The following is a 19,658-nucleotide window of genomic DNA, read 5'->3' on the forward strand; positions in this document are numbered from 1 at the left end:
ATGCTGAAAGCTTAAGAACCACTGGAATAAACTATTCTGTCTCTTGCCCGGTGGTTGACCTTTCCGGGAATGTGAAGTTCTGCCTTCTTAGTATGGGACAACATGTGACTCATTCCTGGATCAGATTTAGGTGATTAAAAACAGAAATGTCCAGTTCCCAGTCCCAGCTTTTATTGTCGTTTTTTCTCATGCGTCCTCTTCTTCCCCTTTTCTGAATTCGTTTCCCAAACCATCGTACTCGGTTTCTGCAAGTGGTGTTGGGAAATACTCAATTGATGACGCATTCTCGTTTTGACATTCAGAAAGACCAGTAGGCAACAGCCACTGTGGTATAATAGCTAGGCAGGGGCCCTCGACACTGTTGAGCCTGTGGGGACTTCTGGGATTTTGGAAAGTAGACAGCATCACAAAATGGCTGCCATGGGATGCAGTCAGAAAATATTTGGGGATTCCATGCCATGATGTGTGGAGCTGTTTTCAAATGGGGACTCCCTAGTGGTGCTGCTGTGAAGTCAGGGGAGTTTTCAAGGCATGAGACGAGCAAAGGTGGTTTGCTGCTGTCTGCCTCTGTTTAGCAACCCTGGACTTCCTTGGCGGTCGCCCATCCAAGTATTAACCAGGGCTGACCATGCTTAGCCTCTGAGATCTGATGAGATCGGGCTAGCCTGGGTCATCCAGGTCAGGACGGGGACTCCCTACTAGGGGTATACATCACTTTTTCATTATTTTTTGGATTTGGGTTTATTGGACTCAACATTTTTTGGAAAAGCCAGAAAAAGCCAAATACCTATACCAGTAAATGGGTTTTTTTGGCTCCCCCCCCCCCCCGATATTTGAAAATTTTGGATTCCATTAAAGTCTGTGGGGAATTTTGAGTGGCTCTGGGCAGACTGTTTTTCAAGGTAGAGGCACCAAACTTTGCAGCATAACTGCAGGTGACTCTCCTTAGAAGAACTTTGGTGAAGTTTGGGTCAGAGGTCCAATTTTATGGGCCCCCAAATAGAGTTTTCAGTTGTTTCCAATGGAAGATGTGGCACCTCCTTTGGGGCCCCATAAATTTAGACCCCCTATACTATGTAAAACTGTTTCAATTGAGACTGTCCACGTTCAACTGTGGGACCCTGAGTTTTCACAGACATTCACAAAATGTATTGGCGAAGGGATGCTTCCAAAAAGCTTTCTTTTCTGAATTTCTCCCAGGGTTTGAGAGCTCTGAATTAACTGCTCTTGATTCTGAAGTAGAGCCAATCAATGGAGACTCCTCCGTTGCCCTGTTTTGCCTTCCAGTTTTATAGGTAGCGGTGTGCATGACTCTGTGGCTCAGCTTCCAGTTCCCTCCATTCATGAACACTTCTGAGTCACTGACACGCACGTGCGCATTGACAGAACTCTGTACAAGGGCAACTTTGATCCAATTGTATAGATCACTGTATGGTTGACATTTTGTTTGGAGTTTTACCAATGCACAGGAATGGTTATTTCCACCCACCCAAAAAGATACAAACAAATGAAAGGACTCAAACATTTCTGCAAACCATGCAGGGTCCAAATCCGGCAGGAATTCTCCTGCTTAAACCAGAGTCAAGGAGGAGTAGAATCATCCATAATGTAGGCTGGGTCAGTATTGACGTGACTACCAAAAGTCACCAGATTCAGGCCAATCACTGCACTGTTGGACTGCTGCCTTCCAGTCTACCTCAGGACTATTTTATTGTTGTAATCTAAAAGAGAATCTACAAGGAAGTTAGAAATCATGAAGTGTAGCTGCTGCAATTATCCCATGGAACATACATAGCAGGAAATCAATTTGCGTGGTGGACAATTTGCCCAGTTTAGTATCACCCATATTTCTTCCACTATTAACAAAATTTAGGTGCCTCTGGAGATTATCCTTTGGGGAATGGGATTGTATTGATTCCACACCAAAGATGAGCCAGGTTCTTTTGAGTTTTACATCCTACCAGAGGCAGATGATTTTGCATGTGTGCTTTCCTGACTGCAGAGCTTTTCATTCGCCCACTGTAGAAGCAAGAGCTTGTTTCTAAATCCATCCTGTAACTCAGAGCATTGAACGCTCATGCACATGGCATTTGTTTAGTAATTGCTTTTTAAAGAAAAAAATCTATATATAAAAAGGACTGATTGCAATTCAGGTTGGTAAGGCAGGCCTGAGAATATCTGAGGTCTTTTCAGGCTTTGCGCTTTAACAAGAACGAATAGTGTGATAACCCCCTGTGCTGTCATAGAAACTCATGCTGCCTTATTTGTGACGAGCACAAGTGAAGATTTGTGGCGTGTGCGAGAGCCATGGGAAATGCCAGGGGATCTCAGGATAACTTATGAACTGATTCTCTATGAGCTGTTGTCATGGAAGTGCGCTCTAGACTTGGCAGTCGCCAATGATTTGAGGGTGAGAAAACTGCTTGGTTGCTTAGCTTATCCTCCCTGTGGTTTTGTTAAAGGCCATCTCGCTTCTGCAAAGGGGTGTGGATATGTTCCAGGACTTTTAACTGGTTTAACCCTCCATAAGGGAGTGAGGTCTTGTTGGAACTCAAAGGCAGGGATGGCTTCAGATATTGAGTAGCGTTACCGACATCCAAGTGGGGTTGGGAGTTCTCCTGGTATTACAACTGATCTCCAGACTTAGAGAGTTCAGTTCCCTGGGAGAAAATGGCTGCTTTGGAGGGTGGACTCTATGGCATTATGCCCTGCTGAGGTCCCTTGCCTCCCCAAACCCCTCCGTCCCCAGAATCCACCCCCAAATCTCCAGGAATTTGGCATTGGCAACCCTACCCATCAAGGTGCCATTGGGCGCCCTCCTCCTTGGCCTTCCTCATTCTTCCTTCACTTTGCCCTATGGAGGGCAGGCATGAGGTCCTGGTCACCCAAACAGTGGCTCCGCCCTGAGGGAAATGAGCAGGAGCCCAGCCGACATCATGACTGCTTTATTGCTCAGCCTCCTACATGAAGAAGCAAATGACAACGCACCCACGGAGTCCACTTTCCAAAACAGCCATTTTCTCCAGGGAAACAGAACTCTGTAGACTGGAGATCAGGGGTAATTCCAGGAGATCTCCAGGCCCCACGTAGAAGTTGGCAGCCCTAACTGTGGGCCCAGTTGCCCAGTGATGCCAAACCCTGATGCTGTCTGTGACAGACCCTTTTTTTACTAATTGAGGGGACCCACACAGCCTCCTAAAATTTTCGGGATCTAGGTTTGTTTTAAACTAAAGACCTGCCCCTCAGTTTCCAGATGCTCTAAAGCACTGGTTCCCAACCGGGGGTCCGTGGACCACCAGGGGTCCACAAGAACTAAATTAAGGTCCGCGAAACAAAGTTATAAACCCATAATAAATTAATATTTTCAATTAAAAGTTCTCTATTATAAAAATATATTCAAATATTATTCTAAGTTTAATGTTTAACTAACAGTTATGATTAAAGTTTATTTTCAAATTCTCTGAATTTTTATTTTGAACCTTGAGGTCCCTGCACCGAACAAAAAAGTCCCAGTGGTCCCTGGTCAAAAAATGGTTGGGAACCACTGCTGTAAAGGTAGCAAGTGTATAGGCTTTGGGATTGCTGCCGTGAGAAACGTTTTGTGGTGCACATGCACAAGGAGATTATTGTGATCACTGAGGCAGGATTAGCATATAAACAACTAAGGAGATTTATTTATTCCTTCAGCAATCTAATTCCATAACTGGAAGAGTGACTGCAGGGGTCACCCCAACATCTAGGGTTGCCAGGTGTCCACTGGTGGCAGGCAAACCCCTGGTAATGTGCCCCTCTGCCCGCCGACCAGCTGAGGGCCGGCGGGCAATCGTGCACGCGTGCACACACAAGATCGGCAAAGAAACCTCCCGCCGAAGGTGAGTGGGGGGACCTGGCAACCCTACCAACATCTATAGGCCGAGAGCTCTACCCATGTCAGTGAGTGAGCCGTATGGTTGACGGAAATTCTGTGCATTGCAATACCAGTCATGGATGACAAACATGTGTTGGGTTGCCAACCTCCAGGTAGTAGCTGGAGATCGCCTGCTATTACAACTGATCTCCAGGAAGCAGAGATCAGTTCACCTAGAGGAAATGGCTGCTTTGGCAATTGGACTCTATAGCATTGAAGTCCCTCCTCTCCAAACCCCTCCCTCCTCAGGCTCCTCCCCAAAAACCTCCTGCCAGGGGCGAACAATGTTTTACTGTGATTTCATACCTTACAAATCATGATGCTAAATATAAATGGAAGCCATCTAAAAACATACCTCTCATCACAAGGATCTCAATCCAAACAGGAAGTCAACTTACAAAAAAAAAGATTAAGGGATATATTTGAGAAAACATTGAAGAAATGAGGAAGAAAGGTATCCTGGCAATACTAGAAATGTTTGGACATTGAGCATGAACAGTATTACTGTATACAAATGTAATGCAAGATAACTAAGTGATTCACAGTCCTAAACAGCATTATACCCTTCTAAGCCCATTAGAAGGGTGTAAATCTATTTAGGATTGCACTGTCAGAAGTTCTCATTGTGCGTCTGGACCTAAAGCGTTTGTTTTGGTGTCCATGCTACATTGTCCAGGATTTTTCTCAAGCCACATCTTTTCTGCCAGGGTCTTTAGATGCCATAAAAACCAGTCAATAAATGGTCTTGAGAGAAAATTTATCTAGTGGCATATGTTTTTGTTTTGCCGCGGAACCATTTCTTCTAACTCAGGGATGCTTCCCAATTCCTAAAGAATCAAGTACAGAAATAATCTAGGTTGGAAGGTGTTGGAAGTGAAGGACTTTGCGCTGTCTCTAACCTCATACTCCAGAGGAGGACAAAGCTAGCGAGTCAGAAAGATTGAGGGGTCAAGACACTGGGCATACTTTGGTCATTTATGCATGGGAGTTTTACCTGAGGTTTGTTCCTGGCTGGACCCTCACTTTCCTGTTGGGAATCTCTGCACCAGCAGTCTCCAAGCTCAAATCCAGTCCTGCCCCTTGAAATGCTGCTTTGTAAATGGCTTACTTGTAGTCGTTACTGTGAGAGAAAATCCACCCCCAAACCCATTGCAATATAAAAGAGCATTTTAAGAACAAAAAACAGAGCGATCTGAAAGACGGGGGGAAGAAATCCAAGCCTCGGTTTAAAAAGCTTTTCTTCTGCTCAGAAAGAGCTCTGAGGAAGCAGGAAGCATTTGAATCCCTGCCTCTTTACACGCTGCCTTGTAATTGGCTGTGAGCGAAACCAAGCTTGTGTGCCCTGCACTTTGCCTTCTGCATGGGGATTTCACCCAGGCTTTGCTCAGGGAAGATGGAAGAGTCGGGTTAACAGAGGAATGGGAAGACCTGGACATTGCAAGGGCTGGTACGAGGTAGGGTTGCCAGGTCCCTCTTAGCCACCAGTGGGAGGTATTTGTGGCGGAGCCTGAGGAGGACAGGGTTTGGGGAGGGGAGGGACTTCAATGCCATGGAGTACAATTGCCGAAGCAGCCATTTTCTCCAGGTGAACTGATCTCTGTCGGCTGGTGATCAGTTGTAATAGCTGGAGATCTCCAGCTAATACCTGGAGGTTGGCAACCCTAGCATGAGGTCATCTTTAATGGACGGAAAACTCATGCATAATTCCAAGGAACAACCGATTCATACCGGGGGCAAACATGAAAAGTGAAAGCACCTATGCACAAATGATCTTTCTTTACTGCTCTGAACTATCTTTTGATGTGAAGATTGTTACTCTTAGGGAAACTACCTTCCTTCCAGCTTCTTCACACCTCCAGTCCACACACACACACTCTTCTCCATCTTGCCACCAGGAGGGAAGTCCTGGATCTCTCTCCATCCTAATTGGTTAGAATAGATTGGGAACTATATTTTACTCTATCCAACCCCAAAATGGATTTCCTACAATAAATGAAGTATACTAGTTGAATAAGCAAAAGGCTCTGAGCAGTTTTCTTCGGGCACACAAAAGAAGTTTGAATGGGCTTCTCTGTGCACAATAGCCTTGTGCAGTCTGCTAAACTAACAAGGATTTGGGCATGAGGAAACCCACAAATTCCTACAGAAGCATCTCCTGAAAATTACAGTCCACGAGAACATAACAAGGGCCCTGCCAGATCGTGCCAGAGGTCTGTCTAATCCAGTACTCTGTTTCTCACAGTGACATACGAGTAGCCCCAGAGACACAGGACACGGAGGCCAAGGCCTGCCCTTGGCGTTGCCTCCTAGCACTGGTACTCAAAGGTTTACTGTATCTGGCAGTTCACTTTACTCGCCATGGCTTGTAGTCATTGACGGAGCTCTCCTCCATGAATCTGTCTAATCCCCTTTTAAAACCATCTGCACTAGCAGCATATGAAAATGTATGTGAAAGCTTTGATATCACTGATGGATGCAGAATCTGTGGTCTTGCCTGTTTGTCCTTGACAGGCATCAACTCTACTGTATAATGGAGAAGAGCATTAAATCGTTGATTAATGCTCTACTAAGCTATGTATAAAACTCTGGTTAACAGTCAGCAACAGGACTACTCAGCACTGATGAAAGAATGTAGAACTATGTTTAAGAGGAGGTAAAAAGGTAAAGGTCCCGCGTGCAAGCACCGGGTCATTTCTGACCCATGGGGTGACGTCACATCCTGATGTTTACTAGGCAGACTTTGTTTATGGGGTGGTTTGCCAGTGCCTTCCCCAGTCATCTTCCCTTTACCCCCAGCAAGCTGGGTACTCGTTATACCGACCTCGGAAGGATGGAAGGCTGAGTCAACCTCGAGCCGGCTACCTGAAACCGACTTCCGTCGGGATCGAACTCAGGTCGTGGGCAGAGCTTGGACTGCAGTACTGCAGCTTACCACTCTGCGCCATGGGGCTCCTGTCTTAAGAGGAGGGGGGAGATCTAAATCATTTGATTGTAACGCTCATGTTCATTCAAGTTTTTCTTTTGCCGTAGCCTTTAACCGCCCGTGATTTTGAGGCAGAAACCGCCATGGGTTTGATCCAGGGCCATTCCTACTCGGTGACAGCAATCCAGAAGGTGAGCCTCGGAGAGAAGCTGTTGTCTTGCGTCAAGTCTGAGAAACTCTTCATGATCCGACTGAGGAATCCTTGGGGGAAGAAGGAGTGGAACGGCGCATGGAGTGATGAGTAAGCAATGTGTCCTGCGGGGGTCCTGAAGGATTAGCTTGTCATGTTGGGCTCCATGCTCTTACACAGAGCGGGGAGGGGGGAGCCTCGCGGACAAGTGTGGAAACACTCCGAGGATGGAGAGGGACCAGTCTACACGTTCAAGCGAACGAGGTGATAGAGTTCGAGGTGGTAGAGTGGACTGATCCAGGTGGATGGGTAACACTTAGGAAAAGTGATACCCTCCCCAAAGGCATGTACCCTGCCTGTGGAAAACCTGCGCAACAGGGATTGCCTCTTTCCTCTGAAATTTTAGGGTGTTTTTCAATGTTGACTCTGGCCATTTATGCACGGTCAATTTTGATGCTTGTTTAAAGCTCTTTTTAAAAATGCGACTTCAAAAATGCCTATTCACGGTCCCGACGCAAAAGGAGAAATTCCACCCCCCACTCACCTGCTCCTTTGTTCCTGTTTGCATAGCCATTAGCATGTGCATAGCTAACCCGCAGCTGTTATTTTGCATGGTACCTTCAGGGGGATTCTTCGCGGCAAACACCAAAGGTCGCATTAAATGGGCTCTTTAGTAATGCGAAGCAGGTATGCGCCAGCTTCGCAGTCACGTCTGGAATGACGGTTCAGTGTGAAAAATTCAAAAAAAATATGCAGGGCAATTCAGCCTGGAATGCGCTGCTAATTACCATGCAAAAATGGCCCAAGGCTCCTCATTTAGCTGCATGTGTGACCACAGGCCAGACACAAATTTTGTGTGGCAAAATTGGGCAGATATTTTTTGCATTCTAATTAAGGCCCCTCTTTTTGAGAGCAGGAAATGTTCCAATTACTTTGCCACCATAGATTTTTCCCTTAGGGGTACACATATCTCCCCAGTTACAATGCAACACTCTAACCATTGTCTCATACTGAAATTTTAAAACATCTGTCATATAACCTGTGTTTACTTCATTCTTGTCCTTCTCCAAGTATCCCATGGGACCACACACCATCATCCCTGGGGGACTACATTTGCACATATTTGTTTATTTCTATCTTGCTTTTTGACCAGAGACTCCAGACCAGCTCATGACACGTATCAAAATGCAACAGATTCCGTTTTGCAAAATTACATGGAAGTTTAAACATGAAAACCCTAAAACAAATAGACTCGTGGGAAGAGATGTGGGTGGAATTTACAAAAAGAAAAAAGATTGAAAAATTTGAAAACAATGCATGTGAAAACAAGAAGTCCTGAAAGAAAAGCTCATGCAGCAAACAAAACACATGTTCAGGTAGGGTTGCCAGCTCCAGGTTGGGAAATTCCTGGAGATTTGGGGGCACAACCTGGGGAGGGTGGGGTTTGGGAATGGGAGGGACCTCAGTGGGATATAATGCCATAGAGTCCACCCTCCTAAGCAACCAAAAGATTGATTTTTCTACTATCAGACTCTGATGCCTGCGTGACTTATAGAATGTCTCAATTTGCCCTGGCTGCAGAAGAGCCCTCGAGGCCGCAAAGAAGGGAACTCTTTAGGCATAACAAGTGAGAGCACTTTTAGTTTTAATGGATTTCCCCCTCTTTATCGTATGATTATAGATTTGTGATTGTGTAAAAACTATTAATTTACTTTTTATTCTGTAAATAATTTTAAATCCTTTTAGGATACTTTGTAAAGGCCTATGGCTATACAAATAAACTCACTTGACTTGATCCTCCTAAGCAGTCATTTTCTCCAGAGGCACTGATCTTTGTAGTCTGGAGATGACCTGTAATTCTAGAACTCCAGGCCCCAGCTGGAGATTGGCAACCTTGGTTCAGACAGGGGCTGATGATTTAAGATAAATGTTCCCTAAGTGTTCTAAGCACATGGATCCTGTCTTCAGTGTGAAGGTCCTTCTTGCTTCCTCGCTTGCCCCAAGTGAGGATAGCCCTGAGACAGCAAGTAGCATGTGGTCTCCATTTGAAGGGTTGCCAACCTCCAGGTACTAGCTGGAGATCTCCTGCTGTTACAACTGATCTCCAGCCAATAGAGATTAGTTCACCTGGAGAAAATGGCTGCTTTGGCAATTGGACTCTATGGCATTGAAGTCCCTCTCCTCCCCAAATCCCACCCTCCTCAGGGTCCACCCCAAAAACCTCCTGCTGGTGGCAAAGAGGGGCCTGGTAACCCTATCCATTTGTCCAAAGCTTACCGCTTACTTAAGACAAAGCAGCCATTAACTTCCACTTAGATTTAATTGAGTGTTGAAATGGATCCTCTCAAATGGCCAAAGTAATGACAGTATGACTTAAAGGAATGTCTCCCCATTCGCCACCCACGTAATAGCAGGGACAACATTTTGGAGGAGTTTGTTAAAGGCACTTCACTTCAGCTTGGCATGGATTTCAGCTGACTGCACAGGCACACTCTATGTCTCCCAGCTCCCACCCCAGAGAAACAGACCTGGGAATCAAGCAGAAAGTGAGAGAAGATGAATTCTGCACTCTGGTTTGGCCACTTGTGCATTTAGAAGGTCAAACCACTGTTTAAGCAGCGTGGTGTGGTGGTTAAAGTGTCAAACTAAGATCAAGGAGAGTCCATGTTTGAATCCCTGCTCTACCATGAAAGCTTGCTGGGTGACCTTGGGGCAATTACTAGGGTTGCCAACCTCCAGGTGGTGGCTGGAGATCTCCTGCTATTACAACTGACCTGCAGGTGATAAAAAGCAGTTCCCCTGGAGAAAATGGCCGCTTTGGCAAATGGACTCTATGGCATTGAAGTCCCTCCCCTCTCCAAACCCAGCCCTCCTCAGACTCCACCCCCAAAATCTCCAGGTATTTCCCAACCTGGAGCTGGCAACCCTACCAATTACACATTCTCATCTTAACCTGCCTCAAAGGGTTGTTGTAAGGATAAAATGGAAAAAGAAGGAGAAGTAGTGTTGGTTTTTATATGCCAGTTTTCTCTACCACTTAAGGAAGAATCAAACCGACTTACAATCACCTTCCCTTCTCCTCCCCATAACAGACACCCTGTGAGATAGGTGGGGCTGAGAGAGTGTCACTAGCCCAACGTCACCCAGCTGGCTTCGTGTGTAAGAGTGGGGAAACCAACCCAGTTCACCAGATTAGAGTCTGCCGCTCATGTGGAGGAGTGGGGAATCAAACACGGTTCTCCAGATCAGAGTCCACCGCTCCAAACCACCACTCTTAACCACTACACCACGCTGGCTCTCTGGAGGAGAGCAGACTAGCGTATGCTGCTTTTGGGGGAAAGGCAGGATATAAACGAATCAAAGTTAAAAAATGAAATAAGTAAAATGGGTCTGACTCAGTATGTTACAGCTTTGTATGAACCAAATGGATATTTAATTGATCAAATCATTTTGTTGCCAGATCAGAGGAGTGGACGAACGTGAGCGATAAAGAAAGGAAGAAGATTGGACTCACTGTTGACAATGATGGAGAATTCTGGTGAGCATGGCAATTGGTGTCACTGATGAGGCAGGGCTTACGCCAGAACTGGCATCCAGGTTGGTGTGGTGGGGCATCTGCTGAGGCCCATGACCAGGCAGAGGGCACATGGCTGACTAGCAATGCTTTGCCCATCTACTCTTACTAGGGTTGACAACCTCCAGGTGGTGGCTGGAGATCTCCCACTATTACAACCGATCTCCAGGCAACAGAAATCAGTTCGCCTGGAGAAATTGGCCGCTTTGGCAATTGGACTATGGCATTATAACCCACTCCTCACCACACTGTTTCAGAATGCCAAAGGTTTCCACAGGCTCAAAGAGGTTGGGGACCTCTAGCTTAATATATGGTGGAACTACTGTGAGGGCCTCAAATCTCAGTGAGCACGAGTAGCCATGGGAGAAAGCACTTCTTGACGTTGCAGTTGCCTTCTAAGGCTACACCCAAACCTGTGGATCTTCCTAAACAGTTGAGGCACATTCCTGCAGATTCTTCAAGGCATGGGACAGGGTTTGATTACTTCAGTGTTTTAATTTGATGTTTTGATATGTAACATAGCATTAACTGAAGTCTGGACTGAAATGTTTTACGAAGGAGTGATATATTACAATGGATTTCTTTGTAATTTGAGCCTTCCACATTTCCCCCCCTTGAAAATGAATAATGATATCTTTCTTTGGCTCCATTGGCCAGGATGACGTTTGAAGATTGGTGCAAAAACTTTACTGATGTTGACATCTGTCGTCTTGTGAACACATCCTTCTTTAGTATCCACAAAACCTGGGAAAAGAGGATCATGTGTGGAGCATGGAGAAAGAATCCAGACCCCCTTTTAAATCGCTCTGGTGGATGTTTCAATAACAGAGCCACTTTCCTTCAAAACCCACAGGTTTGGGAGCATTTATTCTTGCACTCCCCACATTAAAGACAATAAGTATTTATTGCAAATGACTCCTGAATAGGGGTCTCAACTCCAGGTTGGTAAATTCCTGGAGATTTACAGTGCAATCCTGAAGAGAGTTACTCCAGTCTAAGCCCATTGAAATGAATGGGCTTAGACTAGAATAACTCTCCTTAAGATTTTAAGGGAAAGTGGGGTTTGTGAAGGGGTGGGGCCTTATCAGGGATGTGATGCCATAGAGTCCACCCTCCAAAGCTGCCATTTTCTCCATGGGAACGGATCTCTGTCATCTGGAGATCATGTGTAACTCTAGGAGGTCTCCAGGTCCCACCTGGAGGTTGGCACCCCTACTCCTGAACAAAAATGACTTTGTTATACCCAGTTTTGATTTTCCTGATACAATACTTGAGTCCTCATTTAGAACAGTTCTGTAGGTCTGAGGGAACTTTTCTGGGGGAAAATGTTCTTTGGACTGTGCCCTAGGGGTTTGCAGTTCCTCTCATCCAGCAGAAATAATGGTGACCCCATAGGTAGGGTTGCCATCCTCCAGGTACAAGCTGGTGATATCCTGCTATTACAACTCATCTCCAGCCGACAGCGATCAGTTCCCCTGGAGAAAATGGCCGCTTTGGCAATGGGACTCTATGGCATTGAAGTCCTTCCCCTTCCCAAACCCTCCCCTCCTCAGGCTCCAACCCCAAAATCTCCAGGTATTTCCCAACCCAGAGCTGGCAACCCTAATATAGAGTCAAGAGGCAAATAGGCTGTTTTTTCTTACCTTCCTCTATATCATTTGTGCTAATCATGAAATAACTGGTCCCTATTATGGTCACATAGCCTGATCTTGTCAGATCTCAGAAGCTAAGCAGGGTCAGCCTTTTTTGGAATTGGGATGGGAGACCACCAAGGGATGTCAGGGTTGCTACACAGGGGCCGGCAGTGGCAAACCAGCTCTGTTAGTCTCTTGTCTTGAAAACCCTACAGGGTCGCCATAAGTCAGCTGTGACTTGATAGCACTTAACACACACACATTATATGACCGCAAAACGGGTTCATTCACAGGCAAGCAGGGGTTTCTGCATACTTGGGGGGGGATGCCATAAAAGTCTAGACAAATATGACACCCTAAATTAATCAAGGGCACCCCCCCCCTGCACCCCCTCCCAAAAAAGCCCTGACTGAGGACATTCCAAGAGGCATGGAGAGCCGCTAAGGGAGTTGGTTAAAGGAAACACACTGTGAGGGAATTAGCCTGCTTCATGCCTCTGTCAGCTTAAAAAATCCGGGTTTTGAGGCTTGGGGAGGGATGTGCCAATAACTTCCCCCTCCCACGATTCCCTATGGGACTTCAGTCTCTTTAGTTCAGCGTTTCAACACAATTGATTCAACACAACCTTGGCAACATCTTTCCTTTGCAGCTGCACAGTTTGTCATTTCTATGGGGAGCATTAGGCTTATGTGGCTTGGTGGAACCCTCTGGCTTACATTGGTGGCTTTCTGGCTTTCTTTCAGAGCCATGAGCTGCAAGGGGGCCTGAAGGGGCTCGTGGATATTACAAGTCCCCTCACTGAATGTTCAGTTTGAATTTAAAATAAGTCCCTTTTCATGGGCGGAGATAAAGAAATGTACAAAGACCACATTCTACCCAATTGTTCAGTAAGAAGTAGGGTTGCCAACCTCCAGGTACTAGCTGGAGATCTCCTGCTATTACAACTGATCTCCAGCTGATAGAGATCAGTACACCTGGAGACAATGGCTGCTTTGGCAATTGGACTCTATGGCATTGAAGTCCCTCCCCTCCCCAAACCCCACCCTTCTCAGGCTCCGCCCCAAAACCCTCCCGCTGGTAGTGAAGAGGGACCTGGCAATCATAGTAAGAAGTCAACTTGCTCGGCTACGGCCAGTGAGTGTGAAGCGAATAGAAATAATTGACCAGCGTTAGGCATGTGTTTATAAATCTTACAAACTTGAATTGGATCAATTTTAATGCAATTAAATAAGATATATCCATCTACTACTGCAAGGTACTACTACAAGGGTTTGGCTGTTATGCATCGTTTTCCAACACACACACACCCCAAAGTGTACCTCTCAGCCCTTGCTAAAAAAATTGGGGGCTGTGCAGGATTTGCATTCGTTGTAACAAGCAGCACAGTCCTTTGGCTATTTTGCATTTGTGGATACCCGGGGTCCTTAACCTTTTTGAACCTGTGGGTGCCTTTGGAATTCTGACAGAGCATGGTGGGCACAGCAACAAAATGGCTGCCACAGGAGGCGGAGCTAAACACAAAATGGCTGCTGCAGCTTACCTTCAGCCACACAGTGAACATCCTTCTGCAGTGGCGGCAGTTGCTGCCAAAGCAATATATTAAAAAATCTGCACGGCCAATCAAAACTCTAGTAGCCAGCCGGAAGCTTTCTTGGGCAAAAGCTCCACAAGACCATGCCCAATATCTAAAAGCAATTGGCGGGCACCAGGAAAGGCGCTGGCGGGTGCCATGGTGTCTACAGGCACCACACTTGGGGACCCCTGTATAGATGGCAAGCCTCACCAACCACTCCAGCTCAATATCTGTTCTCCTTCTTCCCTTCCATTTAGTACATCTTTGATGTTAAAAAGGCAGAGGACAAAGTGCTGATCTCCCTGCAGCAAACGGACCAGCGCGTTCACAAAAAAGAAGGGAAAGGGGAGAACTTTGTCATTGGCTTTGAAATCTTCAAGGTAGGTGGCCGCATTGTATGCTGAGCTAACTCAGGGCAGCCTAAGCCGACTCCAAAGAGCAATGTCCATTTCTCAGATGTGCCGTGTGTTCTCCCTCGCTGCAGTGGCGCTTTTGCATCTGTGCCACATAGCAGATCCAAGAGGCCATCTGGCCTAAAGGTTGGAGCTTGATGGATGGCCCCCAGCCAAGATAGAGTCTGTGTGGAGAACAACCGGTGCCTTCTGGTTTCCCTTCCTAGGTGGAGGACAACAGAGACTGTCGAATGCATTCGATGCACTTACAGGAGAAGGTGGCGACCTCCACATACATTGACATGCGCACAGTGTTTTTGAAGGTGCTTCTCAAGCGAGGCCGATACGTCCTGATCCCAACCACATTCAGTCCTGGCGTGGAAACAGAGTTCATGCTGAGGATGTTCACAGATGTGCCCTCAAAACTCAGGTACTTCTTTTTCCAGGTGGCGTGGCATTGTCCCCAGTTTCTCTTGCGGTCCTCAAGTGCAATGTCATGATGCACACCTATTCTCTCTAGGATCAGAGGAGCATGCCTATTACATGAGGTGACATGGAACATAGGCAGGGTAACGCTGCTGCAGTCGTCTTGCTTGTGGGCTTCCTAAAGGCACCTGGCTGGCCACTGTGTGAACAGATTGCTGGACTTGATGGGCCTCGGTCTGATCTAGCAGGGCTTTTCTTATGTTCTTATGAGCATGCCTATTATATTTGGTGCTGTGGAACACAGGCAGGATAATGCTGCTGCGGTCATCTTGCTTGTGGGCTTCCTAGAGGCACCTGGTTGACCACTGTGTGAACAGACTGCTGGACTTGATGGGCCTTGGTCTGATGCAGCATGGCTTTTCTTATGCTCTTATGTTCAAAATCTTCCAAAGGTTTGGGCACACACGGTTTGCATGAAGGGAATGAGAAATTCATAGAATGATGATGAAAAAGCTGGATACACAAGATGTTTTAGCAGAAGAGTCATGAGGGCTTACGGATAGCAATTTGCCAAATTTATGTGAGGGTCATTTGAAGGAGGAAGGGGCATTAAAATGTTCATTAAACCCTTCTGTCTTCTACTGATCGTTGCATTCTTTTCTATGGCTGTTCACAGTCATTGTTTCCCTGATCCGCTGCTATGAGGAAAGAGACAGCGAGTCTTTCAGACTAGCTCTCCCTCACATTGCGATGTGCCTCTTAATACTCTTCCCGTTGAAAGGGAGGCAGTGGAGAGGAACTGCATCCACACCCTGGGGATGCGCACATCATCTCTCTGTGTTGCATTACTTTCAATGGAAAGTGCATCTCAGTGCACGGATGAGTTCTGGTTGCCTTGGCGATAGAGACCCATTCCCCCTTCCCACAACAACCCTTTTCAAAGTGAGGAGACCAATTGCCAAAGGGGGTGGGTGGGTGGTTCATTTCAAACGTCGTGAAGCAGCTCTGCTCCCCTTCAGCAATACTTCAGGATAGGGCTGTTGATTCGGTTCGGCCCGAACTGAAAAACAGCCGAATTTCCCCTGATTCGGTGGTTTTTAGTTCAGGACGAACCGAACTCAAAAATGGAGGGCAACCGGGGGGGCCGAATTCAGCGAGTTCGGGAGTTCACGAATAAATCCGGCAAATTCGGCCATCAGTAAGCAGCATAACCGTCAGTAAGCAGCATTCTCCTCCCCCAGCCAATCGGTGGCCAAGCTGGGTCTTCTTCTGGCCAATCAGTCAGGACTGAGTACTGGAGGAATCAGCTGATGTGTGGCCGGGCCAGGGAGAGAGAGAGAGAGAGAGAGAGAGAGAGAGAGGGAAATCTTCGTGTGTGTGTGTGTGGGGGGTGCTTGTGCACATTCGCTCCTTTCTGTGGCTGCAGGGGGCGTATTTTTTGGGGTACAGACACAAAACTTTCAGCAGAGATTCAGACAAGCCTTCTTAAGAGACCACCCAAGTTTTGTAAACATTGAGTCAGGGGGTCCCGAGATATGGGCTCCCCCCTTTTTTCTTTCCATGGCTGCAGGGGGCACATTTTTGGGGGTACAGACCCCAAACTTTCAGTGGAGCTTCAGATGAGCCTTCTTAAGATACCCCCCAAGTTTTGTAAACATTGGGTCAGGGGGTCTCGAGATATGGGCTCCACCCCTTTTCCCTCCCCCCTTTTCCATTTCCGTGGCTGCAGGGGGCGCTTTTTTGGGGATACAGCCCCCAAACTTTCAGGATAACTTCAGACAATCCTTCTTAAGATACCACCCAAGTTTTGTAAAGATGGGTTCAGTGGGGGCAGAAATATCGGCTCCCCCCTTTTCTCTTTCCGTGGCTGCAGGGGGCACATTTTTGGGGGTGCAGATCCCAAACTTTGAGCAGAGCTTCAGACAAGCCTTCTTAAAAGACCACCCAAGTTTTGTAAACATTGGGTCAGGGGGTCCCGAGATATGGGCTTTCCCCTTTCCCCTATTGGGATCAATGGATCAGTATGCATCTCCAGAGCAAAAGTGCCTAAATGGAATCGTCTTGGATTACCGAGTCCTCCCCAGCCCCTCCTGATGGAACAGAAGACAGCCACAGTAAGACCCCTTTGGGGGCTTTAATCTATAATTTTTCTCCTGTGTGTGTGTGGGGGGGGGGAGCAGAGTCTGTGTGTGTGTGGGGAGCAGTTTCTGTGGGTGGGGGGGAGCCAAAGGGGGCTTTTGCCGGTTCTGCCTGGGGTGTGTGTTCCCCCTCGAGTCTCTCTCTCCCTGGTTTGAGGGGGAGTTTCAGTTGTGTGTCTTCAGGTTTTCCCTTATTCATAAGAGCGGTTAGGTCTATTTGGATGCTTGCTCAAAACTTGTTTTCAAATGGTGACTTAAAGAATGCATTTGGAGTCCCATGCAAAAGGGGAAATTCCACCCCTGCATTATGCATAGCTAGCTGCCTCTGTCTCTTTCCATGGTTTGCAAACTCCCAGGTGTCAGGTGTTGCTTTGCACTGTTGCAAAGGTGTTACATTGCGTGCTTGTGTTGCTTTGCAGTTGTATTGCTTTGCAAATTTTTTCACACCTGCCCCGCCCTTGCTCTCAGCTGTTTGTCGGGGCTGGGAGCTTTGTGCGTGGGCGGCAAGCTCTGCTCGGAGATACACATTAAGGGTGGGGGGACCCCTTTTGGGGCCCATATCTCAGCCCCCCCGACCCAATCTTTACAAAACTTGGGGGGTCTTTCAAGAAGCGTCCTTTGAAGCTCCTCTGAAAGTTTGGGACCTTTGCTCCCAAAAATGCCCCCCCCAGAGCCGTGGAAAGGCGCGGTTGTGTTTTTAATGGCTTTATTCGGCCGAATTTTTTTCCCGAACTTTGAATTCCCGCCGAATTGCACGGACCCGAAGCGGGGGAGTTCGGACTTCGGCATATCTCGAATCTAAACGGGCCGAATTCAGCCGAATCCGAACTATACTGAATTTTTTTTAATTCAACAGCCCTACTTCAGGATACAAAACCTGCCTTCCAAGTTTCTGTTCCCATTCCTTTTTGCATTTCTGTTATTGCAGAGTTTTTAACGATTAGAAGAAATGGTCCTTTTCCCATATCTGTACTGGTTTTCCTGACGTGTGAATATTGAAACGAACAGGCCTAAACAATGGAGCATTGTTGATATTGCATGCATGTTGAGCTGGAACACTTCCTGCCACCTGAGCAAGTCACACTTGAGAATCTTCCATGCAGTTTTTCTCTGGGTGGCACGTGCTCCCAGTTTCCCTCGGAACTCCAACAAAGCGACTTTTCAGCCGTGGCCCCAGCCTGGGGGAACTCTCTGTCTAATGAGACTCGGGACTTAGCTGAATTCTGCAGGGCCTGCAAGACAGAGATATTCTGCCAGGCCTATGGCTGAGGACAGCAACGGTACCCTTGGAATGCTGGCCTCCCCCTCCCTCCCTCCCTTCCTTCCTCTTCCGCTCCCCATGACTCCCTTTGGGCCTTGTGAGACCTTATCCTCAATCTTCCTATAGGCCCTAACTTAGTCTTGGTCCATTGACTCCCTCTCCCCATTATATGATATATGGACAGTGTTTTACAACTAGGGTTGCCAGGTCCCCACTTACCTTTGGCGGGAGGTTTCTGTTGCAGGGGGGGTGCGCGCATGCGCCAACGCACCACTTCCGGTTGAAAACCAGAAGTGCCGCCTGCCGCGTGTGGCTGCAGAGGGTAACCCGCTCGCCTCAGGAAGGGCGAAGGGAGGGTTCCTGGTGGCACGCGCAGCTGCAAACAGGCGGCCCGCTCGCCCCAGGGAGGGCAAGGGGAGGTTCCAGCTGTTGTGCACGGGCCTGCGCATGCACGATTACCCACTGACCCTCAGCTGGTCGATGGGCAGAGGGGCACTTTACCAGGGGTTTGCCCGCCAACAGCGGGCACCTGGCAACCCTAGTTGCCAGGTGCCCACTGTTGGCCGGCGAACCCCCGGCAATTTACCCCTCTGCCCGCTGACCACCTGAGGGTCGGCAGGCAAATGTGCACACGTGCATGCATACCACATGCGTCACTTCCAGTTTAGAACCGGAAGTTCCACCTCGCGAGGGGCCTTATACCTCTTAGTTTGAGCGGTAAAGAGCTGCGCACACTTTTTCGCAAAAGCCTCCTGCCGAGGAGAAGAGGGACCTGGCAACCCTATTTATAACAATCCTTATGCGCTGTAATAACATCTCTCCCTACAGGGATAAATTGGGTGCCAACGTCAGAACTAGAGGAATCGCAGTATACTAGAACATGTTAATGTTTTAATTTTTTGTAATTAAACATCTGTGTATATTTACTATGTTGGTGGTTGGCTGGGGGAGGGCGGGGTTTTTAATAAAAGATAATTATTGTTATTGTTATTATTATTGTTGTTGTTATACAAAACATTTGTCTTTGCATCTCTTATTCAAATTTGTGGGTAGGATTGCCAGGTACCCTACCCTACGGTGGGAGATTTTGGGGGCGGAGCCTGAGGAGGGTGGGGTTTGGGGAGGGGAGGGACTTCAATGCCATGGAGTCCAGTTGCCAAAGTGGCAATTTTGTCCAGGGGAACTGATCTCTATCGGCTGGAGATCAGTTCTAATAGCAGGAGATCTCCAGCTACTACCTGGACACTGGCAACCCTATTTGTGGGCCCTGCTCTTTTTTCAAAATAGGGAACCTTGATATTTGGTTTTATAATTCCATGTTCCAGTAAATATACACCCAAACCAGAAGAGTTTTCTTTACTCTAAGCAATCCATAAAGCCTGATTTGAGGCACCGCAGTGCAACCCTAAGCTGAGTTACACCCTTCCAAGCCCACTGACATCAAAGGACTTAGAAGGGTGCAACTCTGCTTAGGATGGCACTGCAAATCCAAGAAAATAAAAGGGTAATTGAAAGATAAATATAAACCCAAGGCCGATGGTACGAGTGAAGTATATATATTTCATTGCTCAGCTCAAAATTCCCTATGTGTTTCACCAACAAGCTTCTTCAGGGGAATCTGTTAGTCTTTCAGTGTTCCT

At 47.2% G+C, this 19,658-nt stretch overlaps 1 protein-coding gene across 1 annotated transcript in view; it reads left to right on the forward strand.

Moving 5' to 3' along the window:
- The window catches only part of CAPN6 (calpain 6), an 84,058-nt gene that overhangs the window by 38,922 nt on the left and 25,478 nt on the right, over positions 1-19,658 (forward strand). Inside the window, exons 5-9 of the mRNA XM_056859423.1 lie at positions 6,938-7,131; positions 10,481-10,558; positions 11,252-11,447; positions 14,059-14,181; positions 14,421-14,623. Of these exons, the coding sequence (XP_056715401.1) occupies positions 6,938-7,131; positions 10,481-10,558; positions 11,252-11,447; positions 14,059-14,181; positions 14,421-14,623 (794 nt within the window). The remainder of the gene's footprint in view (positions 1-6,937; positions 7,132-10,480; positions 10,559-11,251; positions 11,448-14,058; positions 14,182-14,420; positions 14,624-19,658) is intronic.

The sequence above is a fragment of the Euleptes europaea genome, chromosome 13, assembly GCF_029931775.1.
Source record: "Euleptes europaea isolate rEulEur1 chromosome 13, rEulEur1.hap1, whole genome shotgun sequence".
NCBI lineage: Eukaryota > Metazoa > Chordata > Lepidosauria > Squamata > Sphaerodactylidae > Euleptes > Euleptes europaea.